Source organism: Dermacentor silvarum, chromosome 1, assembly GCF_013339745.2.
Source record: "Dermacentor silvarum isolate Dsil-2018 chromosome 1, BIME_Dsil_1.4, whole genome shotgun sequence".
Classification (NCBI taxonomy): domain Eukaryota; kingdom Metazoa; phylum Arthropoda; class Arachnida; order Ixodida; family Ixodidae; genus Dermacentor; species Dermacentor silvarum.
Genome location: NC_051154.1, coordinates 230,163,368 through 230,188,697, shown reverse-complemented (window position 1 = coordinate 230,188,697; position 25,330 = coordinate 230,163,368). Strand labels below are relative to the sequence as shown.

At 42.0% G+C, this 25,330-nt stretch overlaps 1 protein-coding gene across 5 annotated transcripts in view; it reads left to right on the top strand.

The window, feature by feature from the left end:
• Positions 1-25,330, top strand: part of LOC119436882 (uncharacterized) — an 86,604-nt gene that overhangs the window by 60,176 nt on the left and 1,098 nt on the right. For 3 of the 5 annotated variants that reach the window (XR_007464785.1, XR_007464784.1, XR_007464782.1), the window contains 5 exons: positions 3,256-3,373; positions 8,782-8,977; positions 16,613-16,691; positions 20,277-20,399; positions 22,123-22,264. Coding sequence is in view for 1 of the 5 variants with exons in the window: in XM_037703908.2 (XP_037559836.1) it covers positions 3,256-3,373; positions 8,782-8,977; positions 16,613-16,691; positions 20,277-20,380 (497 nt within the window). In the remaining 4 variants the exon portion in view is untranslated. Of the gene's footprint in view, positions 1-3,255; positions 3,374-8,781; positions 8,978-16,612; positions 16,692-20,276; positions 20,400-22,122; positions 22,265-22,578; positions 25,329-25,330 lie in introns of those variants that run through there. The other 2 variants (XR_007464783.1, XM_037703908.2) reach the window with 2 other exon arrangements.

Genomic DNA, 25,330 nt, shown 5'->3' with positions numbered 1-25,330 from the left:
AAAAAAATTAAAAAGTCGTCAACATATCTAAAAGCAGCCAAGACGTTTGTGTTAATGAATGCTTCCGAAACAAATCTGTGAAGTTTTGCTAAAAACAAATCACTGATGATGGGAGCGATGCATGATCCGATGCAAATGCCTTCTTTTTGAAGATGAGCTTTATCATCCCAATAGATGTACGTCGACTTAAGTTAAAGCAAAGTAATTCTAAAAGGCCGCTGACACTGATGTCAGACTGAGGCTGGAACTTAGAAGGGTCAAATTCATTAATGCATTCATCAATGCACTAAAGTAGTGAGTCATGTGATATAGAATGATAAAGGTCCTTAACGTCAATTGAAAAGGCAAACGGGCTTTCGTTGCATCGTGAGCTGACAAATTGCTGTACTGCATCCGAGTTTTTTACAAGAAACGGATGATCTTCTTTTAAGCAATTTAGGATTTTCTGCAAAAAAAGAGCATTTTTGTCAGGTACCATTTTCTGAAATGATAAGCCTAAAAGGCACGTCAACTTTGTGAGTTTTTGCAGTGAAGAAGACTTCAAGAACGGCATTTGTCGCAGGTTAAACCTCGTATCTGTTCTAAAGGGCATGTCTAATGCACAAAATGATTTTCTTGAAGTCTTCTTCACTGCCAGATGGGCTCACCTGAAGCCTTAGAAACCAAAGTCCTTTGCCTCAAATGTACTTGGGGATTAGACACATGGCAGAGATGTCAGGACTACACCAGAAAACCTTAGACATAAAGGCGGCAGGCCAGCAACATTGAAGCCCTAGGGCCATCAAATCACATTGCTAGCCATCAGGAATAAACAGAAGCCTAGAAAAGAGATAATAATGAGCCTGTTATTGTTTACTTATTACTGCTTTGACATTGTTGCATCAGTATGTTGCTATATTGTCCCCTTTCACTTCTTGTTTCGTCTTGTGTTCATTTGAGAACACTTAATAACATTTCTTATTCTTGATAACATTTATTATAATTAATTTTATGGCAAACAATAATGTACTAGGAAATGGGCAGTCGTGTTAATTTGATTGTCATGTTTTGGTTAAGGCTTATAGTGAGTGCTACATGGCGGAAAAAAAAGGAGATCTTAGTAGGTGCATCCAAGATGGAACCAATGATCATGGGTTTTAAAGCTGAGCATTTTAACCACTACACCATGGCTGGATCTGTAATGTACCTATTGGTTCTTTGCTTTTGCTGCACAAAAAATTATAGGTACATTACAGTTACTCATGGTTCAGCAATGTAACGTGGGATTTTTTCAGCTTGCTTTGTGTCTAAAAATTTTTTCTTTAGCATGTAGTAATAGTGTCAACTTGGCAGTCAACTTGTGCTCATTTTTGTAACCATGGAGTAGTTTTGTGAGATGCATGAATGGTCCTTGTAGGGCCTCCCACTAGGCTTGGACACTGTAATGAAGCAAGCACTCTGCATAGATCGCAGGGTGGTGATCGTGTCTGCATAATAGTACACTGATGTATGAGGTTAGAATATCCGAAAAGTTCAAGCGAAATCCTGTTTGTCCTTATTCTTGGAACAACCAGTCTTCTCATTAGCAGAAACATCATCACTTCTCTCACGTGCTATTTCATGGGTTCTGTGCAGTACACAAATGGCCAGTAGCAGCAGTGTGAGCAACGCAGGTATCCACATTCATTCATTCATTCAGTTTATTCACCAGATAGTACTGGATGAAATGCGTAGCCCTCTAAACTGCTGCTGGAAATGTGTTGTGCTGCAAGAAAGGGAGAGAAGAAACAAAAGGAGGTGGGGGCTGTTATGTAAATGCCATGTAGGCTCTTGCTTTGATTTGGGAAGAGCCAAGGGACCAGTGCTGCTTTCTGGTGCTGGCAGGGCGAGGCTCCTCTCAACAGAGACTCCTCTTTACCCCATTGCCTCGCAAAATTTAATTTGCTTCTATCTCTGCTATTACTAAACCCTTGTAAAAAATTTGTTCTGTAGAAAACTCCTTGAACAGTTCTTTACAACTTGTAGTTTTAATAAAAATTTCTAATGGGGCCTAGTGAAAGGCCCTTTGAAGGATCACTTACTCATTGTTGTGAAAGCACTAGCTGCTTGCAAGTTTTAGTTTTCTTTTAACAACACTTAATTTACCAAGTTTCGAGATTCTGCATGAGTGGAGAGAAGAGAAAGCTCTAGGACATGTCCTCTATCCATCCTCCCCACTAGTTATTGTATCTGCCTTAAGCAATGAGGCTTTTCAAGGCAGTGCCCAGTCAAAAAAATGAATTGACTCCAATTGGGAAATTTCCAATTGGTACCAATTGGAAAATTTCCAATCCTAAATTAGTACATAACTGGACCAATTGAACCAACTGGAACGTGACCAATTGTACCCAATGGGTGCCAATTGGTTTGAAACCAATTGGTTGGAATGGCCAATTGCACCAGCGGGCAATACCAATACACATATATACCCCACAAAGCAAACCTAAATAGGATACCAGCTGTCAGAAACAGGTTTGCTATAGCCTTAGTACTGCATGCATATATAGCTATAACTCATTCTAGTTTCCTTGAATGGGTTCATAAACTGAAAGTATGATTTCCCAGTTGGTTACATTCTAGCTAGTTTATTCCTATTGGTAGTTCAATTAGACTCAGTTGGGAATGTAAGGTGGGCCTAGCTGGTTCAAACTGGCAAGTCCAATTGGACTCTATTGGTTTCATCCCTGACTCAATCGTAACCAATTGGAGGTAAGGATTTCCCAATAAGCCCAGTTGATTCCAATTGGCAAGTCCAATCGGACTTAAATGGTTTCACTTTGACTCAATCGTAACTAGTTGGAACTAGGGATTTTCCAATCAGTTCCAATTGGGTCCAGTTCATTTCTATTGGCAACTCCAATTGGTTTCTCCTCTCATACAATGGTCACCGGTTGGAAGTAAGCATTTTCCAATTGGTTCCTATTGGTCCCAGTTGATTCCTATTGGAAAAGCTAACTGGAGTCAATTGTTTTTTTTTTTTGACTGGGTGGTGCTGCAATATGAGTGCTCGGTGCTAGTAAAGTGCAAGATGAAACAGTTCGAAAGGTGGTTTGCAAAATGTGTCGTGACTGTTGGAACAGTTGCACTAAGGAGTGTATCACTGCAATTTTGTTGGAGTGCATGATCATGTTTTTCTGATTTTTCAGAGCTTGGGGGCTTGGAGGGGTTGTAAGAATTTAGGCACTTGGCATGTAAATGTTTCATTTCTTGTTTCTGTGCTGGCATTTGATGACACAGATCTAAGGCACTCGCACTGGGACCTAGACAAGGAGGTACACAACTGCCAGCAAAACTTGGAAGGAGTGTTGACCGTGACACCGAAGCTCCTAAGTGATCGTTTCTCAGAAAGAGCCTGGTGAGGTTACTTTATTTTGATTTGACTCATGTTGTTGATATTTAAAAGACATCGACAATCTAGTATTCATATCTGAGGTGACTCTGCATTAGCTTACTTGTCCTGAGTAATGCATTTTACTGTGAATAGAAAGTTTTGAGCTGAAAAGCGGCCCAATTGTGTTTGTTTGTTTGTTTGTTTGTGCATTTGTTCATTCGTTCATCGCAAGACTGATTCGCACACAGAATGTCTCAAACATGGCCGCTGGGAACAAAGTTGCCACCGTTAAGGGCTGTCACCTATGTTCTCACTTTCATTGTAGAGCCGATTCCTTGGTTTTCTGAGTGCAGTACAGCCGCTGTGAAAAGAGTATCATTAACTTAGCAGTAAACTAACTTTGATCACTAACTCCTGATGAAGCAGGACTGGTTAGCCCTAGCCTGTGGGGGTGGCGTCTGGTAATTCGTTATGGCAATCTTGCCATTCAAATGTCTGTACCTGTAGACTACACTGGAGATATGGTATGAGACCATGCAAACAGGTTGGACTAACGGCCACGCGCTTAAAGCAAATTTTGGGTACGCAGATGATTAGGTGGCAACTGTCGCAAACACCCACACAGTTTAAAGTGCACGAAACGGCGTAAGTTTGCATTTGGGCATAAAGCTGATGCAGAATTTTTGAAATATGGTCTAAACTGACACTGTCGCAATGTCAAGGTAGCAGACATGATATGTGCACTTTGCGATGATCTGTGATGCATGTCAAGCTGTACGGTGGCTGAGGGCAAAACACGTGTATGGTCTCGACCATCATGAAATTTTGTCGATATTATTTCAGTGAAACACATTATTGAGCGAAATTTTGTAAACAAATTATTCTTTGTGCTGGTGTTGTGAAGAAACCATGAAATTGATTTTACCATCGAAATTCATTTTTCTTCTTACATCAGTTGTTTTTTTTTGCTAACAGTGGCACGCAGCTGCAATGTTAACCATGAACAGCAGGATGGTCTAGTGTGGTTCCGTCTACATTGTAATTTCGTTCCCTCAGTCTTTTGTTGAGGCAGTGGCGTGTCTGCGCCACGTACACTTTATTACAGTGTAGTGGAATGGAATAAACATACAACATTGTGAACACACTGTACAAACTTATATGAGCATTTTCTTTTTTTTTTTTTTCATTGGCACATAGGAAAGGTATTTGAAGTTGAATCCCTGTACAGACTGCTTGATGAACGGTTAGGTGTGGAGGAGGTGACTTACACTCTAGCCTCTTGCCTATCTTAAGTTATGCAGGAGTCGTCGTATAAAGGGAATATGGAAAATTTTAGCCTGCTACCGAACTGAAGCCTTATTTATTACTAGAAGCTTGCTTTGATTTTCTGAGGCGGCATTTCACGACCTGTTAACAATGGGAGGGGTTTAAGGTAGCCTGCTTTTAGAGGCCGCGAAACTTTAGAGGGAAAGGTTGCATCAACTTTGACGATAAATCTGAAAATTTTAATATGTTGTCCTGCTTTATTTTAAAGGATGCTGAAGATGCAAGGAATGTGTTACACTCCTGCCAGGTGTGAGCAAAAAATGACTTAACATGTGCACAGCAGTTCATGACATTCACCTTAATGTCATTTGCAGCCTACTGGCATTGTCACTCATTTGCCAATATAAAACGTATTCTCGCTCCCAGTGATCATGGACCTCCTCTTCATCTTTGACATGCTTTCCATTGATGATGTGTGCTTGTCACTACAGTTAGAAACAGTGTCCTTTCCTTGCTTGGACATGATGATTCCTGCCACTATAACATCTCCCATAGCTCGGTGCAGGATGTCCTCATCCACTTATTGTCATCCTTTCTATTGCTGGGAGGCATGTGTTCCCGGAGCGATTGCAGTTTTCATCTTCCTTGTTCTTGCTGCGGTTCCATTTTGTGTTCATTATAGGAGATGTCATGCTTTGAAATCTGCATGCGTAGTCTCATCTGCATTGCTGAGACAGCTGTCGTTACTCTAGTGTTTCGGTGGAAGATGTCTCGAGCTGACTTTATCCATAAAAAACATGTGCACCCGTTATATGCAATGAGTTCCAACACCTTACGATTAGTTCAAACCCTTCTCCGAGCCATGCCCCTATGGCCAAAACTTAACAAAGCGCATGAGCATAATGTACAGTAATGCACTCAATGCTGCATTGCAGCACCAGAATCCATAAAATTGAAGATTCAAAGCACTGCCAGTATCACCACGAGGGTGTCTGTGGTCTGGCTACTCACCTCGTTTCACCAGCACTGCTAAATCGTGTCCCTATTACATTTTACTCCTCGTGCAGTCCATCCACTTCCAAGTAAGTAACCGTGGGAGTACACAACAAGGCGCAAATGCTTGTTGTCGTGAATTTGTGACAAAGTGAAAATTCAGGCATTGTGCTGCCAAACTTGCATTTGGTTTTTTTTATGATTTAAAGGGTAATGTGGAAGTTCATCAAAAGAAAAAGGCATTTTCTTATAACGACCAGCTTCATCTGCTACAGTTAAACCTCAATATAACGAATTTCAATATAGCGAAGTATTGAACTTTTTATAACTTTTTGTCCATAGAACACCATGTATTTAGAACCTCAAAATAATGAAGTGTGTTTATACATGATTTCAATATAGTTACTGCTGCCTCGAAGGAATACTGAGACAACAAATGTAAGTTTCCGTGGACGCAGATGGTGAAGTGGTTGAATTGCAAGCGTCCGCTTGTAATTCTGAAATCGCGCATTGCGCGTCGAAGAGCGACAGACGGCTGAAGCGCAGCAGCGTCATGTTCGCGTTGTACGCGTTAGGTGCGAGTGTGAGCCGAGAAGGATGGTGGGTTGATGAACGCAGTTCTCCCACGCGAGCAAGGGGAAAGGGGAGCTCGCTCGCGGTATCGAGATCAAGAGCGCACGTGAAAAGAGGAGGGGGGTGGAGAGAAAAAAAGGGGTGGGCAGGTTGGCAAGCGTCTCCTTTATGTCAGCATGGCTGAGCGCATATTTAGTTCGGAAACCCTGTTTTAGAGGTATCTCTGCCGCGCGTACGAAGAGTGGGCGTGCTGAGATGGTGTATCATCATGTGTGCTGTCTTTCCGTGCGTTTAGTACTGGAGGTTGCATAATCTTGAGCTTTGAAGATGCATTGAAGCGAGAGACAGACGAAGCATTCGCTGCCGGCACTTCTCACGATAGCGTTTTCGCACTGCAGTATGCAGTACAGGGGTGGATAGGACGCGAAAGCGTGGCTGGCTTCGCTTTGTACCGAGAAATCGTCGACTCAGCATGAAACCATATCTTTTGTCGCTGACCTTCAAATTCGACAAAATTAATTTTCCTCTTATTCAAATTGCTTTTTCCGATTGCCCAATAATTAGGAAATTTTGCGGCCTCTCCCATTTAAGAAAAATTAATTGGCAACTGTACTTATTTGCATAAAAGGTTGAATTTCAATATAATGAAATTTCGATATAACGAAGCAAATTGTCGACTTTACCAACTTCATTATATTGAGGCTTAACTGTATATCATACAATGATGACGGAAAAGCGTGAAGTTGTATGTGGTATGGTCCAGGCTCGCTGTTCTGATGTATGCTTGCTGCTTGTTCAGTTTATTGCCCTGAGGTGTCACTACAATGGTTTCATTCAAAGTGCCACCTACGTAGTACACACAGACTGAATCTAGAAAGCGTAGCCTATAGCAGTGTTTTTGTTAAGCTGGAGTGAGTTTCCCCATTTGTGTATAGTTCACCAAACCAATTACTGAATGAATAATAATTCAAGTAATTAAGCGTTAACCCAAGTAATGCTTTATTGATTTTTCTTTTTGTACAAATGTGCTCTCCATGGCCAGGAATGGAGGTGAACAGGTTGTAATTTTTCTTATGCAGAACTGTGTTTGGGAATTATGGGTTTAAGCAACTTGTGGCATTGGACACCAAATGTTGTTTTGTTAGGGTAATTTTGTCAGAGATTTTTGTTTGTTGGGCACCAATTACTAAGGTGTTGTGGTGAAAGGGGGGCACTTATGACATTTACAGATCGTACAGTCCGTCCTATTTGTGTTATACCTAGATGTTTCAAGTTACTGTTTGCGTGGGAGTACAACCGCATGTGCTGCAGTTTCTGCAGTGCTTTTAAAAAACCCCTTTAGGCACTGTGTGCACATTTGTGCTTGCCGAGATAGTGCATCAAAATCAAAGGCACTGATAAAAATATTGATTTTTAAAATCTGTTGCAAACATCTTGAAACACATCTGATTGGACCTGAGCTGCAAATTTGAATATGTTTAAGGTGTTTCAGTAAAATGAGTTGGGAGGTTAACAGCTTGGTGTTTGCTCTTGGTGTCATTGTGTTGTCATATATGTGCAGTGGGTTCACTTTCGTTGTTTTTCATAATTTCACATCCAGCATACAAGTGGCTGCATGGGTACTTTCCAAGTATGCGAGACATGAAATAGTTCTTGTTCTCATATTCAATGTTCCTGTAAGGCATTCTCTTGTGGAGTTCACATTCTGTAAACTTTACAAAACTTACTGAAAAATTAAAAATTATTAGTTTGCTCTGCAGCTGTGCACTTTTCATGATTCTGAAAATGCGAAATATTTTATGAAACTAAATTTTCAATGGAAAGAATTAATCGGCGCCTGAAAGGGTTAAGGGGGGTGTTCTTACATGTTAACGATAGCCCAGAGAGCATTGCACTGACACCCAAGGAGATCTCGGAAAACTCTATTCCAAGCAGTAGTATTATCTCAAGGAAATCAAAACTAAGTACATGGATGTCACCCATAGTGAATGAACTGTATCTGACTGAACACGTGGTATATTAAAATATGTGAACCACCATACTCCTGTAAGGTGTGCATTCCCCTCACCATTTCTCCCTGTTGGCATTTGCTTGACTGGTGTGTGAAGAGCTTTTCAGCTCGGATAATCCATGGCTGGTCTGTTTGAGTATTTCAGACTATCACTGCAACAGGTGATTGATGATTGTCCTCAGCTGTGGCATGGAGGTGATGTTGAGCTGTGTCATCTTTATAAACAGGATAAGTGCCATTCATAACCATGGAAGTGTATTTGTCTCCATGCCCTCTTTGTTGAACAATGGCCAACAGTAACTACAAAGTTGCTGCATACTAAATTCAGGTGCCTATCAGTGTCCCATGTGCCACCATGTATATGCATGTGCACATTGTGTGCAAAAAAGCACTCTGTGCAATGATAAGAGGCAACAAAAAGTAATGGAGATCTTTATTGGCAGCTCTGGTTCTTTAATTTTCGCCGCCATCAATTTCAACACGCTTTAAGGGGACTGTATGGTGAGGAATGTGTGATTCGCATGCCATGTGCAATACACATACCGTGTATTACAAGATTAAAATTGTGTTACATATTGTTCTGTTTCAGCTCTTCCACAACATTTTCGTCAAGATCAAGCACTGCACAATCCATGCTTGGGCAGGGCTCCAGACAACAGTGGTCATGCGATAAACAGCAGTGGCAGCATCAACCACCAGCGGCTTCCAGATGCACTTCAAGGCCGCGGCCCTTGCTGCCGCCGTTAAGCTCTGGCAGTAATGGCAGTAGCTCCAGCAAAGTGCCTGTGAGTGGTTTTATAGCTTAATTTTTTGTTTCTTTTTTTTGTCTATTTACACAGTTACGTAAGGCTTTATAACACAAATGCTATAGTGTTGTGTACCTCAGCATAGTATCATGAGCCCAATTTCCTGTTTCCACTACTGCATCCAGGTGGAGGAAAGATGTAAGGACATCTCCCTGTGCCTAGATTGAGGTGCAGATTCAAGAGCCCTTGGTGGTCAGAGGTAAACTTAAGCCCTCTGCAGTGGCATATCTTAAAAGATGCACTAAAGAGAAATTACTTGAGCTGCATTATAGTAAATTACACTGCTTTTACCAGTAAACAGCCACTTTTACCATGAGGGGAGGCTTGATAAGCCAGAAAAGGTGAAAATGAAATTCAGATGGTGGCGTTCATAGAGTTCGCATACTGACTCTAGAGGAAGAGCTGGGCGAAAAAAGCGGGGACCGCATAGGCGCCGTCATGATGCTACGACTCATTTTTGTAGCACTAAAAATATTCAAAATATTATGCAAAAGGAAGCACTTAGACGTAGCACGTAGGCACGGACAATGTTTGAAGTTCATTTAGTATATATTTTAGAACGATCAGATGGCGATTTAAAAAAAGTTCGATGCAAAATTTACGGTGTACTAAAGGCTGCGTTTGCAGCCGACCTAACTTGATGGCGCTGCCATACTGACGGAGGCTCGGGATCGCGTTGCTTGCGCGCCTCGTCTGAATCGCATCTCGTCGTCTGCGCATGCGTGCCTGCATAGGGTAGCAACGTAGCAGTGCCCTTGTGGTTCCCAATTTCAATACATGGGCGCTATGGGGAGCTTTTCCTTTAGAGTTGGTTATATTAACTCTATGGTGACATTTCTCGGATGTTCCCCCACCAGCTTGCCACGACATCGTGGATTTCGACAGCATCTACTCGGGCTTAGTTGATCCGTTCCATTCCGTGCTACTGTCCCAAATTCTCACCAAGAGTGGCCAAATTATTTTGAAAGACCCCAGTTGCCAACATGTTTTACTTCCTCCGCCAGAATAAACCCGCTCCTGCTTCCGCTGCCTTACAAATTGTGTGCTGCCATCTATGAGAAGCACGACAGCATTGAGATGAACCACCTCATCCATGGCATTGCTAGAAAATGAAAAGTACTGTTGACAAGCTGAGCTCTCGTCCTTGGCCGTTTTTACAAGAAATGTGTGAACGAGCTCAGCTCGTACATGGCACGGCAGGGGTTAATTTGCTATAGGTAAAGATCATTGTATTTGGCACGGCATTGTATTGTATTATTGTATCGGATCATTGTATGCGATAAATTATCGTATTCGGAAGGAGCCAAAGACTGAACTGAGCTAGTTCGAAGGACATTTACTGAGCCGCAATGGTCAACATAGAAAAAAGTATGTCTTGGTATCCGTGGGCATCATCCTGTGGTTTTGGCAGTAAACTTAATTAAAAAAATCGAACTTCGACCTTCATTTTCTCATTTAATAGTCAACCTATCACCCCATATTAACAACAGTGGAGGTTTTAAAGAATAATTTATCTGTCTAAACTGTTTAGTGTTTCTCTTTGTGTCCCTTTAATGCCCAGGGAATGCTTTGGGATTTAACACTTTGATTATCGGAGCATTGGTGCTGATCAAGGTGCTTTCACCCAAGATATAGGCCCCATGTGTCAGAAGAGCATTTTAATTTTGATTGAAAATGATGTGTGGCAGTTGTCAAGCTAAAATGCTAATATATACTCGCCGCTCTTGTTCACTGCGTACTGTGTGGCATCTTGCTGCTGGATACGGAGTTGCGGGTTCGATCCCCACCAGTGACAGCCACATTCTGATAGAGGCAGAAGGCAGGAATGTTTTGTGCTTGGAAGCAAAAATCGAGCAATACATCACGTGATTTAAGTTAGCCTGGCTGTGTAGTAACAAACAGCTGGAAGTGGCTGCATACTGTGCAGAAAAGATTGACACATAATTCAGTCAACATGGGTTGTGTTAGTAAGCATAGCTCGACCCACCAAGATTACCAAGGTTTGCACAAATCTGTTCAGTTCTGGAGGCACCCCCAAGGTGGATTTATCAGCCATAGTAATTTCATGCATTAACCATGACAAAATACAGTAGACTTCCATTAACTTGACTCAGGGTAATTCACTTTTTTCAGTGGCACTGATACATGTCTTTGAGCAAATACCTTCATTGTTGCAATATTGAAATTGGGCCTTGCCAGGACTTAATGGGTCAGCATGCATTCTGTTTAGACATAAGTTGACATTATTTTATTCCTAAGCACGAGGTGGTGGGATCAAATCCCGGCCATGGTGGCCGCATTTCGACGGGGGCGAAATGCAAACACCCGTGCACTTAGGTTTAGGTGCAACCCCAGGTGGTCCAGAATTATTCCACAGTCCCCCACTATGGCGTGCCTCATAATCAGATCATGGTTTTGGCAAGTAAAACCCCATAATATTTTTTAGATTATTTAATTTGGTTTTAAATCTGCAGTAGGTATATTTTTCTTTTCTTCTTTAATTTATTTAATTTATTTACTTTCATACCTACAGCGCCCAATGTTGTGCATTGGAGTAGAGGGGAAGAATATTATACATATGTTCAAGTACAGATGGTCGATAGTACAAAATAATACATCTAATACATAATACAATGCAATATTAAAAAATAAAGTAATTAATACAACATTACACCTAAGGTTATGATGAAATACGAAAGAAATACATGTAATACATAATAGAACACAATAATATAAAATAAAATACAGTGATTAAGGCAACATTACACTTGAGGTTAATAATAAAAGCCGCAATCTCTTATCTTGAAGCAAAAGAAATTTTTGTACTAAACATACAAATGTTGCGACAGCAAATTTTCAGACACAGATGGCGTTGCTGTGACAATTTCATGCAGCAGTTTATTCCAGTCATATACAGTTCTGGGAAAGAATGAATGCTTATATAAATTGATACGGCATTTGTACTCTTGTATTTTTAGCGGATGATCTGAACATGGGTTCTTCATGTACATGTGCCTGCACAAACCAGTCTTGCCTATGTAAATGTTTAAAAAAAGCGTAAGTCATAAATATTTCGTCGGTTCTCGAGAAGTGGCCATACTAAGTTAACACGTATTTGTGATGAGCTCCGAGTGAAATCATAGTTGGCGGTAACGAACTGGGCTGCGCGTTTTTGTATTCTTTCCAATTGATTAATGGCTGTGTTTGTCACTGGGTCCCAGGCAGAGCAACCATACTCCAAGATTAGACGAACGTTTGTTAAATAAAGTGTTTCCTTTACCTTATGGGGGGGGGGGGGGGGGGGGGCTATCTAGAAATTACGTTTTAGAAAATTTAACATATGACTAGCCTTAGACGCCACACTCTCTATATGGTCATTCCAAGAAAGATTATTTTGATAACAATGCTTAAGTACTTATAACTGCTTACCTCAATCAATTTTTCAGTGTGTAGAAAGTAATTTGTAACAAGCGGTACCCTCTTGTTAGTGAAGTGAATGACATTGCAGTTGGCAGAAGTTGATTTCATGCTCCAGCTGTCGCACCATGTGGACACTGTCGGAAGGTCCCTTTGTAAGATACTTGAGTCGGCAGGGGATGTAATAACGTGTTATATACAACAATCATGAGCATACAGATGTGACTGGAAATATGCATTCCTATGTCATTTATGAATATAAAAAATAACAGGGGGCCCAAGACGGACCCCTGTGGAACGCCCGATAAGACTTCGGTCTCTGATGAGGTCAGCCCCTGCTTTCTACCAGTCAAATACGCTTCGAGCCATTTCATCAGTGATGCTGGAATTTTCATGGCGGACAGTTTTAACCATAGAAGGTTATGTACAACAGAATCAAAAGCTTTCTGAAAATCCAGAAATACGCATTCAACCTGGTGTCAGTTATTTATTGATGATGCGATATCATGGGTGAATTCAATTAGCTGAGTGTCACACGAAAACCCCTTTCGAAACCTATGTTGTGTGAGGCTAAAGAATCCGTTCTATAGGTGACTTATTAATTTAGTATAAATTATATGTTCTAGTAGCTTACGTGACACGCTAATTAGTGAAATAGGACTGTAATTTTTTGTCCTTGTCCTGTTGACGCTTTTAAGTACAGGGACTATGTTACCACTTTTCCAATCTTTGGGCAGGGACCCCTCTTCGACAGATGTTTGAAAAAGAATGACTTAGAATGGGGGGCGATGGATGCAGCACAGTTTTTTAAGACATAGTTTGGAATGTGATGAGGACCAGATGTGAAACTAACTTCCAACGTTTTTGAGCAGTGAAGTAACTCCCTGTTCTATTATTTCTATGTTTTCCATTTGTTCGAAGTAGGTAAAATTGCCCGTAAGTCTTCTGCAATAGCAGCAGTGCCGGAAAATATTGATTGGAAGTAGTGATTAAAGTGCTCAGTTTTGTTGGTTACATCATCACCATAATTTACGGCATCTATAGTATCAGGGACAGCTACTTTTTCACCAAAACTAGAAATGTTGTCGGGACACACCTGGCTATATTTGTGTGAAAACATCCACAATCCTTTGGCTGTTGAGCATGCCTATACAGCAACACAATGAGCTACTTTTTGTCTGCTAGTCTGTACAAATTGTAAATTTGCTCGAGCCATTGAATGACATCCAATTAGTATATACTTTCAATTTTTACTGCAAGTTGGAACACTCCTGTATTCCAAGAAAGCCACATTAGGCAGCGGTGTGCTGGTAATAGCTGCTTGGAAAAATAGAGCATTGCTTTTTCTTCTAAATACTGTTTATCATGCTTGTGGGCAAGTTATATTAACCAGGTGCTGCTGCACCTTTATCATACTGGAAAATTGTTAGAGTGGGCAGTTGAGGAAACCAAACGGGGCACATCTGCTGCAGACCATTAAACAGGGAGGTTTTTGAATGGACACAAGTTCTGCAGGCTGCATGCAGCATTTTGAGTTTTAGTGTGCGGTCTGTATGGGTACTTTACCCACTCGCCTCCCCTGCTTCAGATAAAGGCCAGCTGCAACTAAACTTTGGACTGTGTTAAGCCTAGTTTCAGGTAGTGCAGGTATACAGAAGGCTTCGTGGCACATTTTTCATTGCGAATACGTGGGAATGCATCATAAAAAGCTTTCAAAAATGTTTCCTATACTGAAACTTAAAAAAGAAATTGCTGCTACAGTGTAGATCGCTTATAACGTAAGTCGCCGGAGTCGTGAATATCTGCACTATAAGCGGTACCGCACTATTATCAGAACAACGATTTTCAAGCCCTGCACGTATGCAAAACATGTAGACGAAACAGCCGCGCGTATCCGAGAATCGAAGCGTGCGACTGGGAGTTTTCCATCCGTTTAAATTTACGAACGTTGAAATGTTAATGTCCAAGTGCCCACGATCTTCGCATGAAGCAGACAAAGTAATAATTTAAAAAACAATGTCTCAGTTTCGTCCGAAAGGCGAAGCATCAATTGCGATAGCAAATTAGTAGAGAGCTATAAGGAGTAGGGATAGTAGTTTTATCGGCTGCATAATCTTGACACATTCGCTTACTAACTGAATTAACAAGCGTGGTGTCAACGTGCACAAGCAAACATGAATAGACTCGATGACCGTAGACAACCACTGTCAAAACGCGGGCGTCGGGTAACGCGGCCGCAGCAGCGAGCCAAGGTTCGTGCAGGCTAATGCTTCAACGGAAACTGAGCGGCGTAAGCACAGCGCATACAAAGGTCAGAGCCGTGCGAAGATCGCTTTCAAGATACGGTGCGTGTGACAACACCGACAGCCGGCACAGGCGCGAACGCATTTGTTGGCAGAGTAGAAGCCGCCGCCCCTCTCCCTCCCTCCTTCCCGTGCTGCCTTCCCGCTTTGCTCCTTTCGCGTGGGAGATAGCGTTGCCAGTTTCCTTTGCGCCTGGTTGCAAGATACGCATTTGGTGCCACAGCATAGAGTGGCCCACCCTCCCTTCCTCCCGTCCCCCCATGGCCTTTTGTGCGATGGAAGTCGCGTTTGCTCTCCGCTACAGTGGCTAGAATAGGCCTGTATCTCCGCTGTGCTTTCGCTCTCCGTCAGGGCGCGCGTACCCCGCGCGCTTTCACTCGCACGTATACGGCGCACGGTGACGATTTTATTGCCCTTGGACTTACGCTCCTCCTCCGCATCGCCCTCGTTGATCTTCTCTCCCATCGGTGGGCGCACCTCGTTGAGAAGCGTGCTCGCTATCGCCCTTGTCAGCGAGATTTTCCCGCGGAAGCCGCATTATAACTGGTATTTCGTCTCATGCGGCTGCACTGTAAGCGGTATGCGTATACATGGAGTGCTATGGGAAAATTAACGCGAGTCTGAAAAGACCGTACTATATCCGGTCCTGCACTATAAGCGGTTACGTTATAAGTGGTCTATACTGTATTATCATTCGGCATTTGCTGACAATGATGCCAAACTGAGTCATAACAATGAGAACCACTGCTGCTCCTTGGCATGACCTCGCAAGATTATGAAGCAGGCATGCTGAAAATTTATCAGGCGATGTGCTGGGATTTGTGCCTCATCTGCTAACCACCAGCTGCACACATCATCTGCTTAGATGCTTGTGCTCAAATGCTGCCAATAAGAAAATTGAACTATTACCAGCCCTGCAGCTTTGCCAAGATTGTTTCAGTAGTATATACTACTCGCAACCAGTTTAGCCAGCCTGTAGGCCTGTAAGCCTTAAAAGATCTGTGCACCACCTTTTAAAATATAACATTTTTGCTTCAGTTCGGTTCTCAGCGTGTATTGCAGTACAGCAGTAAAAATTGGTGCATGCAAAGGAAGGTTATTAGTTTATCAAGACATGGTAAATTACAAGGAAACAAGCTGCTCTCAACTCAAATTTTGGCAGCTTCCACTCTCGCATTTCATCATTGTGTTGATGTTTGCGTAGCAAACTGTAGAAAAGCATTGGAATGTGTGAGAGTTGCTGGTTTAGCAAGAATGTAGAACATCTGGAGAGTAACCTAGCCATATCCAGCAGCTGATTTCTTGAGAAAATGGAGAATTAACAGATGTGTCACTGCTGATGTTGAATTCACTTGCACGTTTTCTAGGATGGTTTTTTTTCTGCATATACGCTCACCATCTTGTGGTAAGTAAAGCTCATCGAAAATTTTCATGCCACAATGCAAGTAGCTAGGGCTACTCCTGCTGCTGGGTTGCATGGTACAGCTTCTTTGGCAGTACTGAGCTGTGAGTGTTGAGAAAAAGAGTTCCCACACTCCAGAAATGTGGAGTGCTGGGGATACAATTTAGCCCCACTGTAAGGACAGTGGTGAGATCTGATGACATGTTAAGTGCCGTGCAAGTGTTGGGAAATGGGTGTATTTCTTCCACAAATCAGGGCATACGTCACTCCCAGTGGCACAATTTTGTGTTTACATGTAGTAAACATTACATGTAGTAAACAGTTGTCTCCTACCTGTGTGCTTTCTTTTTTTCCTCTGTGCTCATCTATTATTGGCCTGATGGTTGACTTATCATGGCAGCTCGCAGCATCCGTTAATTTCATTATTGAAAAGCTCACATCTGAAACTGTTATTTCTTTTTCTTTAAAATGTTCCCCTTGTTTCTTCTTTAGATGTCTTCTCTGTCCAGCAGGTCTGGAAGGACAAGTAGTGGATCTTCGACATCCAAACTGCCGCCTATTGACTCTGCCTGTAAGTGTACTACAGTAAATCCTCGTTAATATGTACCCGCTTAATAAGTAATTCCAGTTTAAGTATAGTCTCGATGAATCCCTCGCCCTGTTGCCATCGAACCTAATGAATTGGCTGACTGCTTAATTAATCCATAGTCTCTTAATGCATGCTAAACGGTTAGTGTGTATATTTAGTTCATTTTTCGGTGTGTGCAAGTGTAGAATCGGTGAAATTCCGTACGTGCAGACCATAGATAGTGAAAATGTGCCACATGGACCTTTCCCTGACTGTAGTCACCACCGATAGTGACGTCAAAACGTAGTACAGTCGAATCCCCCTACAACAAATGCTGCTACAATGAAATTTCCGCCACAACAAAGATTTTCCAATTCCCCGTCAGCTGCCCATACAAAGTAATACAAAAAGTCTCCTCATAATGAACGCGATTGCTTTGGAAGTAATGGATCCTTTTGACCTCATCAGAAAATTTATCAGAGCCCACGACAATGACATTGCGATGGCTCTTTTAATGTACTGTGAGACTCGCATAATGCCTTTGCTTGCCGTGAAGTGTAATAAATCTAGGCTTACCGACTTCTGGAAATAAAAAATCCGATAAGGCGTAAGCTTGCCAAGCTTGCTGACTTTGTCATAAATATGCAGTGAAATTGTGATTATTTAAAGCGCTTCATTGCGGCGGTGCATGCGCCGCGAAATGAGTGTTTCATGATCGGATGGGACGCGCGTTAAGTTAGGACTAAGCCTCAATGTGCGAAAAATGCTGTAACAGCGGTGCGAAATGCATTCTCTCGTGAAGTTGACACTTTATTGACCGCCTTCGGTGCGTCTCAACCTTTGCTCCCACGCCATTGCGTAGATTTCCCGATGGTGGTTTCGGTTTCGTTCGCGGCTTTGCCGTTTGGCGTACGTATGTACAGTGTAGACCGCTTATAATGTAAGTCGCCGGAGTCGCGAATATCCGCACTATAAGCGGTACCGCACTATAACCAAAGCAACAATTTTCAAGGCCTACACATAGGCAAAACATGTGCACCGAGCCGCCACACGTATGCGACAGTCGAGGAATGCGGCTAGAACGTTTGCATTCAATGTACAGTCGAATCTCGTTAATTCGAACCAAATCACGTGGCGGCGCCTACGACCGGCATTGCTCCGGCACCGCCATAGAGTAAAAGCTTAGGAGAGACCCCTCAATGTCGCACGCGAACAAAACAAAAAATGAAAAAAAAAAAAAAAAACGCGGCGGAAATTTCATCCTCTCTCAAATGGCAAGGTCACCGATTCTGTTTTGCGCCGGAACATGTGTGTACGTGCCGACGTCTCAGCCACGCTACTGTAGCCATGCGTAGAAAATGGCAGTGAACCCTTATTTCTCCTTGATGCTTTCTCTACTTTCTAGTCATGTGTTGACCTTGCACGCTGCGGCTATGACGAAGCGAGAAGCAGCGGCGCTGTCCCAGGCCGGCCAACGAAACTGCCCACGCCGCAAACGCCCGCTTCCCGATAACGGCAGAAAACGAAACTTCGGGGAGCAGGCGCCGGGCTGGCTGGAGCGGTGGTGCCCGGCGGGCGCGCACGGTGACAGTCGAAAGTGAGGGAGCTACGAGGGAGGGCCAGGGGAGCCACCAAAGCGGCGGAGTTGCCAAGGCGAAATCCGCTTCCCTGTCGCCGTCCTCCCTCACATTCCACGGTCTCCACGTGCGCCCTTCGCCGTGCTGTGCCAGCGCCGCCCGCTCCCTGAAGTTTCGTTTACTGCCGTTATCGTAAAGCGCGCGTTGGCCGGCGTTGGCAGTTTCGTGGCCCTCGCTCGCTATGCGCGCCGTGATAATTCACCACTCACACTCAAGATTCTGGTTTCAGCCTCACTGGCTGTTCGTTCGCACCACGTGCCCTTCTCCTCCACTTTGTCTCTCTTTCTTCCTCGAGCACTCCTTGGGGCGCCTGTTTGAGTGGAGCGTTCGCCGTCTCCGTTGACTTCCTTACTCCCAGGCATCCGCACTGTAACCGGTATTTCGTTTCCCGCAACTGCACTATAAGCGATACGTGTATACATGGAGTGCTATGGGAAAATTAACGGAAAAGACCGCACTATATCCAGTCCTGCACTATAAGCGGTTACGTTATAAGTGGTCTATACTGTACATACTAATTTCGCGTCAACGAAGTTCCGCCACAACGAAATTTTTCGCGTGTCCCATGAATTTCGTTGTAGCGGGACTCAACTGTAGCCATGGCATGTTTCCTGATCCCGTAGCTTCTAGTGCCTCCACTACCTCCACTACCAGTCATTGTCATCATGGTTGACGACATGGATGATGGCCCTTCTGCATCCGATGCGGCTAGTGCATTGACCATCATGAGGGCATTTGCAGAAAAGTGGGGCATGATAGAGAAACTGGCTTGCGGTCTTGCTGAGTTTTAGGATGCCGTCGTCGCTGCAAAGGCCGCCTTGGCGCCAAGTGAAAAATCGGACTTTTTGCTGCCTGCTCACAAATGAAGCTTATCTGTTGGGTACGTTGGGTGAGAATTAACATGTTTTTTAGGCCGGTGAGTCTATAGCCACTGACCTGCCATGGTCGGTTAATTAGTACATAACTTAGTGCATAACTGATCGACATTCTTCGACGACTACGTATTAACGAGGGTTTACTGTACTCATTCTGATACTTAAATGCATCAGGCTGATACAGAATGTAGCATATCCTTCAAAAATTGCTGGACACACCAGCAGCACAAGTAAGTGTAAATGTGTTTAAAAATGAAGGGTTCACCCCTTGCAGTTGCCGAGAAATGTTACTAGAAGTAAAACTTGCGCTTCAGCTGTACAGCCATCATGGGAATGATGGGCAGTAAATGAATTTTTCTATGATTTGCCTTGGCATTGTTGAGAAAGCGAACAGCTTCTTTTGTTGGTGTTCATGGTTCAGCTGTATTGCATGCTAATTGCAATACTTTAGAGCAGTAGAATATTTCAAGTTGACCACTAGTTCATTTGGTTACGTTGACTGCATAAATAAATCTCTACGCTTCTGAGTATGCATGCCACTAGATCTGGATGGCTTTTGCAAAGTAATGCTCACCATTGATTTGAAAACATGTTTTTTTACTTGTAATGTTCTGAAGACAATATGATGCTAGAAAGTAGAGGGTAACTAAGGCTAACCACTGCCATAGAGCAAATTTTAGAGAATGATAATAGGTTAAAACAAAATTCCAGAAGATTGTCCTTAGCCAGGAGGACAAAGCTTAGACAAATCTATGTACTACTACCTGTCATTTTCATGTTGGATGAAGTGCCGTTCTGGTGGCGTGTGTGTGTACACTAGCTCCAGTATTTCGCTCTAGTAATTTTAGTATAAAGCTCTGTTTCATGTTTCATCCTATAGTGAGTTGATTTAACGTGAGTGTTTATTTTAGGATATTTTTGTTGTTAAACACCGTGCTTTAATTGTAATCAACAAAAGTAATGGGATTGACATGTATACAACTCCTCTTACCATTGATGTGTACTTTTCGGTATTCAATAGCTGTGTGAAAGTTTTGATCGTTACAAAAGCCAAATTTTGTCATTGGATCTTTCAGCTCTTCAGTCTATGTACGTAGAAGGACATCGTATCAATGTGTCGGAGCGACCCCTGTCCCGAAGTGTGAATAGCTGTTGCCGCAGGCCCAGGGCAGAAAAATGATGTCCACAGTGACGTGCTGGTGAGTCCTCTAGAAGCAATTAATACCTATGCGCTTTAGAAGCCCTGTGTCCGTATTTTGTGCAACATTTCATCAGATTTTTTCTTAATATGTTTCTATCATGCATCGCACCTAATGGCCCATTCCATTGTTAGGATGATGTGGCAGCATCCAAGCCAATCACAAAGTGTGCAAAAGGATGGAAAAAGAAATGTATAATTTCAAAATATGGCTCCTAGTCACTCTTACGGAACACAGTGCAGAGCAGTGTCAATCTTAAAGTGCCAGATTAAGTAATGAACTGCTCACTGCATACCGCCGAGTTCAGGGAAATATTTGCTCAAGACACGTCATTTTGTAAAATCGTGCATACGGGTTTCAGCATTGAGATGTTGGTTACTTTCAAAGAACTCGCTGAAATCTATGGAAATCTTTCAGTTAAAGTGCACAGCCCTCTGTTGGAACATTGGCTCAATTTGGTGGATGTGAATGCCAAGTGTGCTTGTTTGATCTGTCTAGTTTTTACTAGAGGTGGGCAAATGTAAGCTTTTTCGAATACGAATAGTCACTATCGAATTTCAAATAGTCAAATGCAGAAGCATACAAATAGGAATATTTCTTTTGGTGTAATTAGGTACCATGGCTGTACTGCCTAGTGCAAAAATTGACAGCTAACAATCAAGGACAATTAGCATAAATTTTAAGCACAACATTACTTATTGTCTTGTCTTACTAATAACTTATCGTATCGCCACTCAACATCTTTGTAGCCTAGTTGCAAACAAGCTTTCATAGAATGAATGACTGCTGTATTACTAGCTTTCCAAAAACTCTAATAAATGGCTGTTTGAAAAAAGATTAGAAGTTCTGGAAAAAGAAAAGAAAAAGCCGCTGAAGGACTTGTGTGTGCCATAGACACATAAAAACGAGTCCGTTGCCAGCAAAACCTCACTGGTTGTAGTGTAAAAGATAAAACTGCTATATGACCAGACTGTAAATTTCAGACTATAGAAGAAAAAATCACAAATTGTCGTATATGGTTCCGCCGCGAAACCAAGAAGAAAGCTTGCATTGCCCATTTTGTTTCTTCATTGCTTAAAAACTTTGTTCGTTTCACTTCTGATAATTTGCAATACTTTCTTTAGCAGATGGAGAACAGTAACCCAACCTTAACAGTCGGTTGTTGCGAAATCTATGGTTATAGTTTCAATAAACGAAAATACTGAATAGTAGTTCATTTTTTAATATGGATAGGAATAGTCAGTGTGTAATATTCCATTCATATTCGAAACTTCGAATATGCGCCCTCCCCTATTTAATACAGTTATATTTCTGGCACAAAATTTTTGCGTTCTTTTTTATTCTTCATCACAGCGAGAATGGTATAAAGCTTCGGTTCATCTAGTACACAAAACTAATGATTTCACGTTTTAAGTCCACCAGTTCAAAATGTGCTACAATTGCAGTGTGGCTTTATATCAGGTGACGTCATAGCACACGCGTAGGTGGTAATCAAATGGCATTACAATCCACTGGCGTGTATGCCAGTCAGCTCAATGTAGTGGTCCCAGAATGCACCGTGCCATTCGAAGAAAAGCAGCTATCCTCTGTGCTGTGCAATTCGTCCTTTCCTTCTGGCCCACTTGACATTTTTTCACCCTCTTTTCTGGATTGTAGGGTTCTCCATTGTCGCCTTTTGACTTCTAATTTTTGTTTTGTTAAAATGCACATTTATCTTCCACAGCACAGTCATCTGCAGCTACTACATTTGGCTGATGTCACCTGCCATTCATTGTTCTTGATACCACCACAAGATCGCACCACCTCTGATTGCCATGTCACTTTTGATCCAAAGCCACATTGCACTAGGCACACGTTTCAAGCTGGTCAGTAATGGATTCCATTATTTTTATCGCACTGACTGTTTATATTGTGAATACTGGGCCAGTAGCTGCTTATAAAATCAAAAATAAAAACAAAAGTGCCCCAGATGTTATCAACACCAAAGCATGTTATGGTGCAGTTTTGTATGGCATCAAGGCAATTTAGAATGAATTTTGATTACAGTTATTTATCAGAAACACATTTTACTTGGTTTGTAGACAAGTAAAAAGTGTTTCACCCTGACATTAATGCTGTACTGCAAGCATTTTACGAGGGCGAATCAGAAAATATTTGCCGCTATTTTTTTTTTTTTTAGCCAAATTACGGCTGTAAATGCGAAGTCAACATATTCATTCCCAGCGGTGGACTTTTCTTGGACCAGCCCGGCCTTATCTGTCGGTAGCTCCGCGGCACGGTGCCGCTGTCAGTTGTTGGAGATGGCAGTTGTGCTTCACATGTCCATGTCGTACGAGCAACAAAGTGCGATTCGTTTTCTATGGAACAAGGGACGAATGCCCATTGAAATCCGCAGGAAAATGCAGCCCACGTATGGGGAAAGGTGTCTCGCTTTGAGCAGTGTAAGGTGTTGGTGTTGTAAGTTCGCAAAAGGCCGTGAAGGCTTGCATGACAATGGGCGGTGGTTTCACAGTCAGCCGGACGAATTCTGCCACAGGGGCATCTCAAATTTAGTGCTGCGATGGGACAAATCTCTGAACCAGTGTGGGGACTATGTGTAAAAATAGTGTAAGGTACGTAGAATATTATGTATATTTGTAATTACCTGTATGTACCTTATATTGGCTAATGAAAAATAGGGGCACAGACTTTCTGGTTCACCCTCGTATCGTCTCTCATGTCAACATTTATGTGTGATAATATAAGCTTATTAATAGCTGTTACCAAAGAAGGTTGGTGATGTTAGCATTCAAGTGGTGTATAGTATACTAAAATGTTGTGAATAATGTATTTCTTTTTACAATTATCATACTTTCCTTACTTATCGCTGTACTTCATTGTTAAGGTACTATTGCACTCGGTATGAGCTACAATACAAAAGTGCGTGGCAAAGTGCTCGTGCATTGTAGCTCATACTGAGCGTGATAGTATGTCACCATCTTTGAAAATGCATTTGCTTAGGAAAAAGTTGATTTTCTATTTTTGGGGCATTTTAAGTACCCCCTGACATTAAGAAAATGTGGTGCACAAACAATTATGTTCTTACCTTATTCTGTTCAAGTTATATGCATTTTTCAAACAGTTGGCAGATGTTTGGTTAATAAAACTTTGTTTTATTTCTCAAAACCAAATTTTTTGTAATTTATTGTTATGCGAACAGTGACAACTTGATATATTATGAACACTTTCCGATAATACTTGCCCACCGTGGTGGCTTAGTGGTTATAGTGTTGCTCTGCTAAGCACAAGGTCGTGGGATCAAATCCTGGCTGTGATGGCCACACTTCGATGGGGGCGAAATGCGAAAACACCCTGTACTGTGCATTGGATGCACATTAAAGAACCCCAGGTGGTCAAAATTAATCCCCCTTGTGGAAACTTTCGCTCTGGAGGCATCCCTTGTTCGTTTATCCATACAAGTGTCCATCTTCCTGTGTACCTCTCTTTTCTTTAAACATATAGTAAGAAGTTTAAAATCAACATTTTTCTGAAAGGTGGTGGCATACCTAGGCTATATTATCATGGACAAATGAAACATGGATGGGATCAGTAAGGTTTTTAACGTAACAGCCCGAACCCTTTCTCAACTGCTGACAGGTATATATATATATATATGTCTTGAGTTTTGTAGCAATATAGCCAACGATGAATATAGTTGTCTTGATGCCATGTTTCTGGAAGCCTCAGAGAAATTTGGTACACTTTTTGTCATTTCGTTCTTTGTGGAAAGGGTTAATATTCACATGATTTGTTTTTGCTTAGAGTTGCCATTGTCTTTATTGAACACCAGAAGTACAGAGGTGCTGTGTTATCTGATCTCCCTGAATTATACACTCCTCACTTTGCTTTCTGCAGTTTGTGTTGTTCACACTTCATCAGTCCGTGATAGTGTACCATGTGTTTATTGTCTGACCTTCTGTTTTAAACCATTAAGAGTTGTGTATACCTGACTATCCTTCAAGATGTAGTTGTCAACAATTATGTCTGATCATTTACGTGGTGTGCTTTTACTAACGTTACAAATAAGTGTAGAAGGAATTATGTATACAATACACTCCCGTTGAAACAAGCTCCAAGGGGCTGTGAAAATTTTTTAGTCTTATCAGAAGTTCGTCTTAGCAGAAGTCATTCGCAATACTCAAAATCTGCTTTTCCAAGGGCACCCAAATGTCTGCGACAAGAAACAGTAAACACACACAGCATTAAAACCAAAGTGCACATGTAAAGAGTTATTAGAGTTGCATGCTACATAGTATTGTTTTATGCTGCTTGTAGGCAATTAATTATTGCTTGCCAGCGCTACATAGACATCTTGCCTAGCTTGACGAAATATTCTTCAGTGCCTTCATGCTTGAAAAAAAAAAAAAAAAATGTGCCCAAATATTCAAAGCCTTATACAGCTGCAATATGTGTGAACACTGCTGGTTCTTGTGGCTCCTTGGCAGTGTTCTCACTATCATTATCAGCCTGCAAGGGAACCGTGAAGACTTCCTAAATTAATGCTTCTATACAGCCAGCCCTGAAGATTTTCATGCCATTGGCATAGACGTGTTTATGGCCACAGAAGCGTCATTTCCATCTCGTGTAGCTAGAAGAATTGTCTCCTTCAAGTCTGTCCATTCGAGCCTCTTGCTGAGACCAGCAGTGAACATCAGTGATGGCTGGGGAAGTCTGGCTTAACCGAATATGCGGTTCCTGTAAATCGGATTTTTCCCTGCATTAGTCCATGGAAAACCAACCAAATTTTTAGATTGTTCCTCATATCCAAAAATTTGACCTAAATGTGTTTGTCTTAAAGGGAGTCTATTGTAATTATGAAAGTTCTTTTGTGGTGTCTGGAGGTGGCCCTATGTGATGCCTACGCTTACTAAGTTCTTTTTTCCCTTTTATTT